This window comes from Microtus pennsylvanicus, chromosome 8 (genome assembly GCF_037038515.1).
Source record: "Microtus pennsylvanicus isolate mMicPen1 chromosome 8, mMicPen1.hap1, whole genome shotgun sequence".
In the NCBI taxonomy this organism is placed as follows: domain Eukaryota; kingdom Metazoa; phylum Chordata; class Mammalia; order Rodentia; family Cricetidae; genus Microtus; species Microtus pennsylvanicus.
Genome location: NC_134586.1, coordinates 59,899,538 through 59,911,627, shown reverse-complemented (window position 1 = coordinate 59,911,627; position 12,090 = coordinate 59,899,538). Strand labels below are relative to the sequence as shown.

Sequence of the window (12,090 nt, the reverse complement as noted above, 5' to 3'; positions counted from 1 at the left end):
GCGCCGCTGGTGTAGTGGTATCATGCAAGATTCCCATTCTTGCGACCCGGGTTCGATTCCCGGGCGGCGCATGTCTTTTTTTCCTTTCTCTTAAAACAGGAGACCTTGAAAAAAGAAGTCTTTCCTGCTATAAAAATACTGTCGATTTATGCTTTAACCTCCCCGAAGATTTTTAGCTCACTATATAATTCACTAACGAAACACTTCTGGAAGGACACAAATCCCGGCTATCGGCATTGCGCCTGCGCAGTCGGAGCCATCCTTTGCCGGGTGGAAGCGCGGCTGCACAAGTGACTCTACAGCTTGAAGCCTAGAGCGGCGGCCTGGGAGTGAGCGTGCCAGCTGGGTACGCGCATGCGCGGCGCGGGTCACCCGGCTGGCGGCTCCTCTGCGTCCGGCTCGCCGCCATCTTGAATCGGGGCTTCATTGTTCGCGGTGGGTCGGGCAATTTTCTCTAATTGCGGCCGAAGGAGCAGGCGAAGTACCCTCCAGCCAAGCGAGGAGGCCCGCTTTTCCGCAGCCATAGCCGCCCCAACGATTTGGGAGGTAGCGAAGGGCAGGGAGCTGGACCCTGAGGTGCCGCCGCGACCGCAGCAGCCATGGAGGACGAGATGCCCAAGACTCTGTGAGTCTGGAGCAGCGATGAGGGAGGAGGGATGGTGGTCGCCCCGGAGGGAGGCCGCGGCCCAGAGCCTCCCCGCAGCCTGTTGTTCTCCGTGGACGCCGCGCTGTGGTGTTCCTCCCTCCCGTGCGCACGCCAGGATGCTTAGAGCCGAGACGGGCGGAGAGGACGATGGCGGGAGAGGGGCTCGGTCCTGTCAGCCCCTCGGCTGGCCGCGCCCGGGCCCCCAGACCTGGAGGAAGGACTTTTCATTCAAAGCTCTCCTCAGGACTCGGCACACCCTCCTGTAGCCCCTGCTTGCTGCCCCTCTCCCCGCCCCCGCTGGTCGATCCCCCTCTGGAACCCCCTTTCACTTTCTTCTGCTAGGGCTTGTTTTTGTTTTCATTCTGGAGGCAGAGGTAAAACTTTATTCTTGCAGTTGAGAACTGGAAACAAAAAAACCAAACCAGACCTCTTTCTTGAAAATCTTGGGCTTTCCCTCTGTAGCGCTCCCCTGACCCTCCCTCGACCAAAAACCTAACTGGACACCCAAGGATGTTGAAACCGTCCTTAAGAAATGGAAATGGCACTCGGAGGAATGCATCTACCGAGGGAAAGTGGATTTAATTAAAACGCATTTACCACCACTTGCTAATAGTGATTGACTTTGTTACGGACGCAGCCACTGTAGTCAGTCTCAGCATCTTTAGTGAGTCTCGTGTAACCCGCGCTGAGGATGCTTCCTTTGTCGTTGTAACTTCCCCTCCGCGCTCTTTGTTTGCCAGCGCACTGGATGAGGGGATCCTGCCTTTGTTGTTCACAGGGCGAAAAGGAAGCGTTCAAGGAATTATGGGTTGTTTTTGTTTGTTTTTGGTATATTTGAAGATTGCGACTTGATGTCTGTTACCCATTGTTTATAAAAGGTCAGTTCATATAAATGAAGTAGATTTAACAACTATCATCTCACAGAGTTTAGCTTTGCACCTGGTTCCAGACATAACTTTTTGCTTAAATTTTTAGAACCCCATACTTTTAGAGCTATGTACATTTAGGATTCCTTTTGAAATTTCCTAGATATTAAAATTGTTCTGAAGTACGGACAAATTGTTATTTAATCCCCTCCCAGTTTTCAATTTCTTTTTCTTTTTTTTTTTTTTTTTGTTTGTTTGTTTTATTGAGACAGTCTCATTGTGTAGCTGTCCAAGAACTCACTATTGTAGACCAGGTTGGCCTCGAACTTGAAATCCACACGCCCCCACGCCCAGCCTCAATTTTCAATTTCAAGTTGGTATTTTTAATGTATATGTGAAATGTAGTTACTTTTTAAAAAAAAAACAAAAAAACCGTCTCTTTATAAGTAGGCCAGGTTGTCCATGAACTTGCTACATCCCCTATACTGGCTTAGAACTGTAGTTTCTGCCTCAGTCCCAGGTACAAGGATTAAAGTCTACCATGCCCAGTTTAGTTTTTTTATTCTATTTTTCCTTCCTCCCTCCCGTGCTGGCTGGCCTGGGACTCCCTTTGTAGACCAGGCAGGTTTCGAAACTTGAGGTCTTCTTGATCTGCTCCCCAAGTCCAGGCATGTACCATCTCACCTGGTTTACACTGTTCTTGACATATTAAATATTTTGCTAGTTTATGGGACCTTAAAGTAGCTTTTTAGTAAGGTTGTAATACTTGGGCATGACCCCTTGTTTTTTGAAAGATTGTAGGTGAATGCTCTCTAAAATGGGGGAACTTTTCCCTTTTTTGTCTGGTATGTTATTTCACTTGTATGAGTATTTTTTTCTCTATGTATGTTTGGGAACCTTTGAAGTCAGAAGGCATTGACTCTCTTGGACCTAGAGTCAGGGATGGTTGTGAGCCACTATGTGAGTGCTGGGAACCAAACCAAGACCCTCTGCAAGAACAAACGCTGTTAAGTGCTGAGCCATTTCCAACATTATGAAATTTTTATTTGGCTTTTTCCCCCCCAAATTGCCAGACGTATCTGGTAACATAATCTTTTCAGTACATAGGTGGATATATCAAATAATGACTTTTCAAAGCAGTGTACAAAAATAGGCGTTTAAATAGTATGAGATTGGAACCAGGAAAGTATTGGAGTTTATTCACCCACAGAGAGTTTATTGAATCCCTAGTTTGTGTCAGATGCTTTATTAGTCTTTATTAGAACTCTAAGTAAACTGCATTTTATAACCAAAGGAAAGCTAAGCTGAATGTTTCAGCAGTTTACTCAGACACGTATTTTAAGAAAAAATCCTTGGTGGGCATAGTTGTACACACCTTTAATCCCAGTACTTCCGGTGGCAGAGGCGGGCGGATCTCTGAGTTCAAGGTCAGCCTGGTCTACAGAGTTACTACTATGGAGAGCCTGTCTCCAGAAAAAAACAAACACCAACAACAGCAACATAAATAAACTCTACAGTTCTGTTCCCTGTTTGTAGCAGCGGCTAATTTTCATTTGTGTCCTTGAGTAAAACATCCCATTCAGGAGTTTTCTCCCGAAAGTACTCCCTGTTTCTGCTACCTTCCTCAGTCAAAACTTCCATTCTCCCACTCAGCCAATCTTGGTTAAATATTAGTAGGTACTAACCCCTAAAAGTTTTCCCAACAGTGGTTTTTTTTGTTTTCTGTTTGTTTTTTGTTTTGTTTTCTGAGACAGGGTTTCTCTACAGCTTGGGAACCTGTCCTGGAACTAGCTCTTGTAGACCAGGCTAGCCTCAAACTCACAAAGATCCACCTGCCTCTGCCTCCCAAGTTTTAAATGCTCACCTTACTGACTCTGGGAGTTGGGGTTTTCTTTTTTAATATGCATTCTCAGCCACAGTCTGGTGTGTGGTGAGTCATCGCACTGGTTTGAAAATCAGGGGTAGTTCAAGAAGTCAGTCACGATTTCCCTTTGAAGAGTACTGCTTTCCTTTCCCCTGTGCTCCCAATTGAGTGAGAAGAGCATCTTCATTCGCTTAGTGTTCAGTGTCACCTTGTTAAGTTAGAGATTGTCAGCAGTCACTTTGTTTTTTCAACACAGGGTTTTTCTGTGTAGCAGCCTGGAACTCTGTAGACTAGGCTGGCCTTGAACTCACAGAGATCCGCCTTCCTCAGCGTCCTGAGTGCTGGGATTAAAGGTGCTTTTCCACTGCCACCCTGCAAGTCAGCATTAATTTGAAAATATATTGTAAGAAAAGTCAAAAGTTTATACAACAAGATAATTTGAGGAATGTTCAAGGTATACCTAAGTTTGGATATTTGTAGTGAGTGGTTGAGTGATGTACACATATTATTCTTCTCATGTATAAGAATTTCTCCATAATAAAAAGAATAAAAAAAATACGTATAGTGAATCTGAATTGGCTTTGGTCACTTTAAAACTTTGAATTTGTGAATTAAAAACTGTGGACTAAGCTAGAAAAACCTAGTCCTAGTTGATAGGATTTTCTCAGATCCACCTAACATCTTTCATGTGGTTTACTGTCAGAGAGAAGTAAGTACTCTTTTCAGATAGCTGTGTGGTTACTGTGTGGCCATATGGCTACTAAATTTGTAGGGCTCTAATTTTTACGGCTGAACTAATAGCCTGCAGCTAAATAATTACAGAATGCTAAACGGCCTTTCCGCCACCCTGTGTATTTGTGATTTTCCTCCACTCCACTTCTCTCCAGACAGTGTGACCTGGTAATTTGTATGAACTAGCATACTAGCATCTCTTTTCTCTTTTGGATTGGGTTGTATTTCTTTTTCCCCTCCCCCCTTTTTATTTTTTTATTTTTATTTTTTTGAAACTATGGCTCTTGGCCTGGTCTTGTGCTTGTTTATTCTTAATTAAGGATTAGATTTTCACTGGGTGTGGTGACTCACACCTTAGCACTAAGAAGGCTATCTCTAGGTTAAAGGTGAGCCTGGTCTACAGAGCCAGTTCCAGCGCAGCCAGGGATAAACAGAATAAATAACCAGGCATGATAGCACACTCAGAGGTAGACTGGGGAAGGTCAAGGGTTCAAGTCCAGCCTTGGCTACATGATATTTTGTTGCAAAATAAAGTTCTATGGAAGTCACAAAGAAATAATAAAATTAAAAAAAAAAACAGGTCTTGGAGAGGGAATCGATGATCTCCTTAACACGTTTTTTGATTTATTTACATGTATGAATGTTTGCCTGTGTGTATGTATGAACACTGCAAGGGGACCTGGTGTTTGCAGAGTTCAGAAGAGGACATTGGATCCTGTAGATCTGGAATTACAGATAGTTGTGAGCCACATTGTGAGAATTGAACCCATGTCCTCTACAAGAGCAATAAGTGCTGTACACCTTTGAGTCATCTCCCAGCCCCTCATTAGGACATTTATAGAATCCTTGAGATATTCGGGGCAGAGTTCTAGACAGTAGTTAACTAATACTTCCTTTTTTAAATCTCAGCTTGTAAAGAATTTCTCATTAGTTTAAAAATCTACCTATGCTTTTCCCTGAAATTTTCAGCTTTTCTCTTTATAAAATAGCACACATTTTAATATGGTGTGGCTAAAAACAAACCCAGTCTAATGTTCTTTATAAGTTAACTGTCTAGAGCTATATTAATAAAAATTAATATTTCAATAGTTTTGGATTCCATTTTTATAACTATTTGATTATATAGGAGTGAGACAGGCTCTCGTGTAGCTGGTTCTTTCTACTTCTGCCTCCCAGATGCGGAATTACAGGAGTATTCCTACACTATACCTGGTTCTTACAGCTATTGGAAAACTTAGTTATCCGTTTCAAAAATCTATATTCCTTGGTTAAAATTGCTTGCTTAGCACATCCTAACTTCAATCCTGGTAAATTGAATTTAATGAAACTGTTCTGACAGGAGCTGTTACGTTGTCACTAGTAGTACTGATGCCCTGTCAATCAAATCTCACTTGTTAGGCGATAGTCACTTTGAAAACCTACAGAAAAGTAACAAACGGTACGCTAATGATTCATTGCCTTCCTGGTGGAATTACCAGTTAACTACCATTTTTGCCAGTGTACAGTATTTGTTTCCATATGGGTTTCTTGGGTTGGTTGGTTGGTTTGTAAATTTTTAGATCACCTTTGTTTCATTCATTCATTTATTTTATTTATTTATTTATTTGTGTGCACGCGCATACATATGCAAGCACACATGCACATGGCTTGGTATGTGGGGGGGGTCAAAACCCACTGTTGGGTCTATTCATCATGTGGGTCTGAGGGATCAGACTCAGGTGGTCAAGGTCTAGTGCCTTAACTCACTGAGCCATCTTGCTTATTCCTTGGTTTGGTTTCTCACGGTAGGTCTTTGTGTAGCTCACACTGGCTTTGAAGTTCTAGAACATCTGGTGTGTGCTACCATACCCTAGCCAGCTATGTTTTTGTTTTGTTTTATTCTTTCTGTTTTTTTAACTGAAGTGTTCGTGCCAGTTCAGATGCTTTTTTTTTTAGGTCTTAAATACTGTATAAGAACAAGGGCGTTCTTGTAGGTAACCATAATATGCTTTCACCTTGAGGTTAACATTCATGCACTGGCATGGGAGTGAGTGTGCATGTGTGTGTATTGATCACTCAAATCCAGGTGTTCCAGTAGTGCCTACTTTCCCAGCTTGGAGACATCCTCGCCTCAGGACAATCTTAACTAATATATTGTTTATTTACAACTACCAAAGAAGACGGGATGTATGGGCGTGGGTTTTTCTCCTTCCAAAAAGTTCATGCCCTGGATTCTTAGACCCTTGTATTAACATCTTAGGGGGTTGTAGACCCTTTTAGAGGTAGGTCCTATATATGTGTGTAACCCCAGAATTTGAGGTGGAGGAAGGAAGGGTTAGGAGTTCCAGATTAGTTTGGACTATCTAACAAAATCCTCTTTCAAAAAATAAACAAAAATAAACAAAAGAAGTGAGTCTAGCCGGGCAGTGGTGGCGCGTGCCTTTAATCCCAGCACTTGGGAGGCAGAGACAGGCGGATCTCTGTGAGTTCGAGACCAGCCTGGTCTACAAGAGCTAGTTCCAGGACAGGCTCCAAAGCCACAGAGAAACCCTCTCTCAAAAAACCAAAAAAAAAGAAGTGAGTCTTAAAAAAGGCTGTAAAGTCTTAGGGCCACCATCTTGGGAAAGGGTGAATGTAGTTCTTACAAGACAGTTGTTACCAGCAAAACCAATCAAGGTACTGACTGGGCTGTTTCTATATTTATGTCTGTCTGTCTGTCTGTCTGTCTGTCTGTCTGTCTGTCTATCTATCTATCTATCTATCTATCTATCTATCTATCTATCTATCTTTCTACTTGAACACGTTATGCAGCCAGGGAGTTTCAGAAATGCCAGCCAGCAGAAACGTAAGCCAAACTAGCCTTTGGATATTACCCAGCATCGCATATTTTGATATTTTGTTATAGAAGTACAACAGTCTGAAGATGGCATTTTTTATTAAAATCTCAGCCCCACTTCCTCCTCTCCTCCCGCTTCCCCAAAGATGGCAATTTTCATTTCACTGACTTTTTACTGATTAACTTTTTCCACACCTGACTTGACTTTATAGTTCTGTACAAAATTGGCACATGATTCAGAAATGGTTCCGGTAAATGTCAATGTGGTGTTTGAAGTGCTTAGAGCCAGGCCTGGAGGTACAGCCTGTGATCCCGGCTACTCTGGAAAATGAGTCAGGAGGATTGCAAGTTCAAGGCCTACATGGGCAACTTAACAAGACTCTTATGTCACAGTTATGAAAGCAGTTTTAAAGGGCTGGGGATGGCAAAAGCCCTGGGTTCAATAGTCTCACAGATATGATGACAAAGAACCCTGGCTTGTAACTGTTCCTGTACAATGTTTAGTGTCAGGATAGTAAATACAAGTCACAAGGAAAAACAAAAAACCTGGGTAGTATAAATGGATGAGGAATTTATTTAAAATATATTGGAATCAAATATAATGGCACACGCTTTCAATCCCAGCACTCAGAAAGCAGAGGCAGATGGGTCTCTGAGTTTGAGGCCAGCTTGGTCAACATATCGAGTTCCGGGACAGCCAGTTCTATATACAGAAACCCTGTTATATGTGCCGGTCATATATGTCATATTTGTGTATAATGCATAATATATACATCTATGCACATATATAACTTTCTGCAGGAAGAGTATGGAATTTAGCTTAGAAAATAATTTGAAAGAGAGACAACTTTTAGCCCACATTTAGAATCAAATCATAGTCTGTCCCATTCCATCCTTGGAAGGACACTGCCACCACATCTTCCACTGGGGTCAGGTTGTTGCTTGCCACCAAATACATTTTCTTTAGGCTTTGCTTCTTTGTTGTTTCAGGGTCTTACTAAGTAGCCCAGCCTGGCCTAAAACACCATGTATTCCAAATTAGCTTTTCTCACTGTTGGTTCTCTTGCTTCTACCTCCATAGTGTTAGGATCGTAGGTCTGTGCTATCACACCTGACCTAAAGAAACATTTTAAGTAAAACTAAAAATGGATATAAACTATAAGTCCAGGTATGGTAGTGCTTACCTATAAACTAACACACAGAAGACAAGGAAGGAGGATTAAGGAGCTTGAAGACACCATGATCCACATATAACCCTATCTTTTTGGTTTTTCAAGACAGGATTCTCTGTAGCTCTGTAGACGGGGCTGGCCCTGAACTGACAGAGATCTGCCTGCCTTCTTCACCTCCAGTGCTGGGATTAAAGACGTGTGCCACCACCACCCAGGTTTTTTTTTTTTTTCATGACCCTATCTTTTAAAAAAAAGACAAAAAACCAAACAAAAGGGCTGGAGAAATGGCTCAGTGGTTAAGAGCATTGCCTGCTCTTCCAAAGGTCATGAGTTCAATTCCCGGCAACCACATGGTGGCTCACAACCATCTGTAACAAGGTCTGCTGCCCTCTTCTGGTCTGCAGACACACACAGACAGAATATTGTATACATAATAAATAAATATTTTTAAAAAACCCAAACAAAAGATAAACTTTGGCAAAGTACAAAGAACTTACTACTTTTTTACTCCAGCATGGGAAGGTTTCGCATTAGCCCGCACTTTCTGTTGAGAGCTAGTATTATTTAGCTAATAGACTTGAAACAGCTCTATATAAAATCTCGAGGGCAACATTAGTCTGTTTACTGAGATAATAGTTCACTCCTTATGTTATTTGCCCTTTGATTTTGTTGCTTTATCTGTCCCCACATTTGAGACAGTGTTTTCTCTATTTGTCCCAGACTTGCTTTGAACACCTCAACCTCACAAGGACTGAGATTATACCAATATATCTAGCTAGCTCTCTGGCTCCTCCCCCTTCCACCCTCTCTGAAGGAATATCTTGTGTATCCTAAACTGACTTCAAATTACATAGACAAGGGATTTCTGATCTTTCTGCCTGTCTTCCAAAAGCTGTGAATACAAACATGTTGGTAGATGGTTGGTTTATTGTAAAGTAGGATTGAATCCAGGATTTTGTGCCTGTTAGGCAAGCATTCCACCAGCTGAGCTGCATCCCCAACCCCCTAGCTTAATTTCCTTGATAATAAAAAGGTTATTTATGTAGGTTCTTTGTAATTGTGCTGAAGGTTAAGATCATAACTGTAAGCACCTGTGTGTGGGTTAATTGATGGAGGCCTCTGAAGGTCAGAGACCAAGAAAAGACACTTTACACAAATAAATGTAAAGACAGAACAAATAATATTTCTCATTTCAAATATTTTTTTAGACAAGATTTTTTTTTGTTTTGTTTTGTTTTGTTTTTTTTTCGAGACAGGGTTTCTCTGTAGCTTTGGTTCCTGTCCTGGAACTAGCTCTTGTAGACCAGGCTGGCCTCGAACTCCCAGAGATTTGCCTGCCTCTGCCTCCTGAGTGCTGGGATTAAAGGCATGCGCCACCACCGCCCGGCCAAGATTTCGCTTTGTAGCCCAGACTGACTTTGAACTCACAGCAATCCTACCTCAGCTTCCTGAATGCCATGTTAACAGGCATGAGCTACCACATCTGTCTAGGCAATATCTCTTCTTCAGTGAGTTTATTCTGTTTGTGTAGGTGTGGGTGGGTGGGTGTTGCCTGCAAGAATGTCTATGGACCATGTGTGTGCAGTATGAGAAAGTCCAGAAGAGGGCATCAGATTCACAAAGCCTGGAGTTGTGGACAGTTGTGAGCCGCCATGTGGGTGCTGGGATCCAAACCCTACTCCTCTGGAAGAGAAAGTAGCCAGTGCTCTTAACTATTCGTATTGCTATCTTCAAACTAAGTTGATATCTTTCTTCAGAAGATTTCTCAGGAGCATAGTGATACAAACTTGTAGTTTCAGCTACTTGGGAAGCCAAGATGGGAGAGGATTGTGAGTTTGAAGCAGCTTAGGTTATAGACAACAAAGTGAGAAATGGTCAAAATAACAACAAACTCTACTATCTCTACAAAATACTAATGAGTGCATCATTTCCATGAGGAAATCTTTACCATACTGCAAAGTGGAGGTGGTAGAGTAAGGTGCTGTCCTCTAAGCACTGTCCTGTCACTGCTCCAGTGCCAGCAAAGTAGGTGCTAGAACTCAGTTTCAAAAAGCAGTATTTAATGTATACTGATTTGCAATCCTAGGAATTTGCTTTTGCTTGCTTTATATTATTTCCATGTTTATTTAGTCTTGTTATTTATTTATTTGGTTTTTCGAGACAGCGTTTCTCTGTCGCTTTGGAGCCTGTCCTGGAACTAGCTCTTGTAGACCAGGCTGGTCTCGAACTCACAGAAGATCCACCTGCCTCTGACTCTTGAGTGCTGGGATTAAAGGTGTGTGCCACCACCGCCCGGCTCGTGTTTATTTATTGATTAATTTTGAGATGGGATTTTTACCATGTGCCTCAAAGTTGTGGTTTTCTTGCTGTTGCCTCCCACGTGCTGGAATAACAGGCGGGCAGTGCCATTTCCAGCCCTGGAATTTCTTGAAGGCACAAAATTTGCTGAGATGCTAGGGAATTTTCAGTGTTCACGCAGCTTCCCCTCATAGTAGCATCATACATAACCATAGTACAGTTAGAAAAATAAATTGAAACAGGTAAAATACTGTTAATTTCAGACTTCAACCATCTTATTCCTCCCCAACCCCCGAACCATTTCTGTCCCAGGATCCAGTCCAAGATGCCACATTATTTCCAGTGATCACTGTCCACATTTTGTCCAGTGGACATTGTATCTTCCCTTCAGTCTGGGAGGATTTCTTACATGACTTGATACTTTTGAGGGGTATTCATTATGGCTTGTTGTTTAACGGGAGTTCATAAGGCTAGAGAGTTAAGGTACACTTTTAGATCAGAAGACTGGTCTAATGGCAAAAGTGTCAGTAATAATAATTTAGAGGAAGCTACCGTGAGGCTGTGCCAGTATCTGTTTTTCCTTACATTTCACCAACTAATTTTAGCTTCTGTGGGTGCATTTTGCCTGTAGTAATTACTAAGATGGCATTTTACCAGTGACTTTCTATCTTCCCTCCTCTGTTTGTTAATTAGTGTACAGCAAAGACGAGCTGTTTTGCCCTATCTAGAATCCAGGAAGGATTTCCCATTCTTTTATCCAATTTTAATTTTAAACTTTTTAAAAGAAGGTTTTATTTTTATTTTGTGTGCATTGTTTTTTGCCTGCATGTATGTCTGTATAAGGATGTTAGGTCCCTTAAAACTGGAGTATACAGACAGTTGTGAGCTGCCATGTGGGTGCTGGGAATTGAACCTGGGTCTTCTGGAAGGGCATTGTGCTTAACCACTGAGCCATCCCCCCCCCCAAATGTCTTTTTAAAGAGTGGCTTTGGATGGCTTGGAGAGATGGCTCAGCGGTTAAGAGCACTGACTACTCTTCTAGAGGACCCAGGTTCAATTCCTAGGACCCACATGGGAGCTCACGACTGTCTGTAATTCTAGGATCGAACACCCTCTCACAGACACACATGCAGGCAAAAAACCAGTGCACACAAAATAAAAATAATTAAAAAATAAAAAGAGTGGCTTTGGACATGTGATGTCATTTAGCTGGAAGAGTGCTTGCTTGGCATATGCAAAACCCCAGGTCTGATCCCCTTAGAAAACCAAGTGTGGTCAGCACTTGGGATCAGAAGTTCAAGGTTTCCTCTGCTGTGAACTACACGAGATCCTGTCTCAAAATTTAAAAAAGGCCAGTGTTTGTTTGGCTTGTGCTGGAGATGAGCCCAGGCCCTCTCCCTTACTGAACTACTACTATTACTTGCTCTGCTAGTCCTCTGCTGCAGAGCTACCTCTTTTAAAGGAGCCAGGTTTTAGAGAATGGTTGACATCTGAATTTGTTTATTTGGGTTTTTTTTTTTTATGTCTAGTATTCTGTAACCTTCAATTCAGTTTTAAGCTTGATAAGTCAGGCCTGGTGGTACATGCCAGTAATCCAGGGTTTGGGAGGTAGAGGCAGGAAAATTGCAAGTTCTAGGCTGCTCTGGAGTTCATAGTGAGATCCTGTCTCACAGAAAAGAAAGTTTATGGACTAGGTT

At 42.2% G+C, this 12,090-nt stretch overlaps 1 protein-coding gene and 1 non-coding gene across 6 annotated transcripts in view; both read left to right on the top strand.

Moving 5' to 3' along the window:
• On the top strand, positions 1–71 carry Trnag-ccc (transfer RNA glycine (anticodon CCC)). Its single transcript has one exon. It is a non-coding gene; the product is annotated as a tRNA-Gly (tRNA).
• Positions 72–374: 303 nt separating this feature from the next.
• The window catches only part of Tia1 (TIA1 cytotoxic granule associated RNA binding protein), a 32,491-nt gene continuing 20,775 nt past the window's right edge, over positions 375–12,090 (top strand). For all 5 annotated transcript variants that reach the window (XR_012911623.1, XR_012911622.1, XM_075983605.1 and 2 more), the window contains exon 1: positions 375–625. Coding sequence is in view for 3 of the 5 variants with exons in the window: in XM_075983605.1 (XP_075839720.1) it covers positions 600–625 (26 nt within the window). In the remaining 2 variants the exon portion in view is untranslated. The remainder of the gene's footprint in view (positions 626–12,090) is intronic.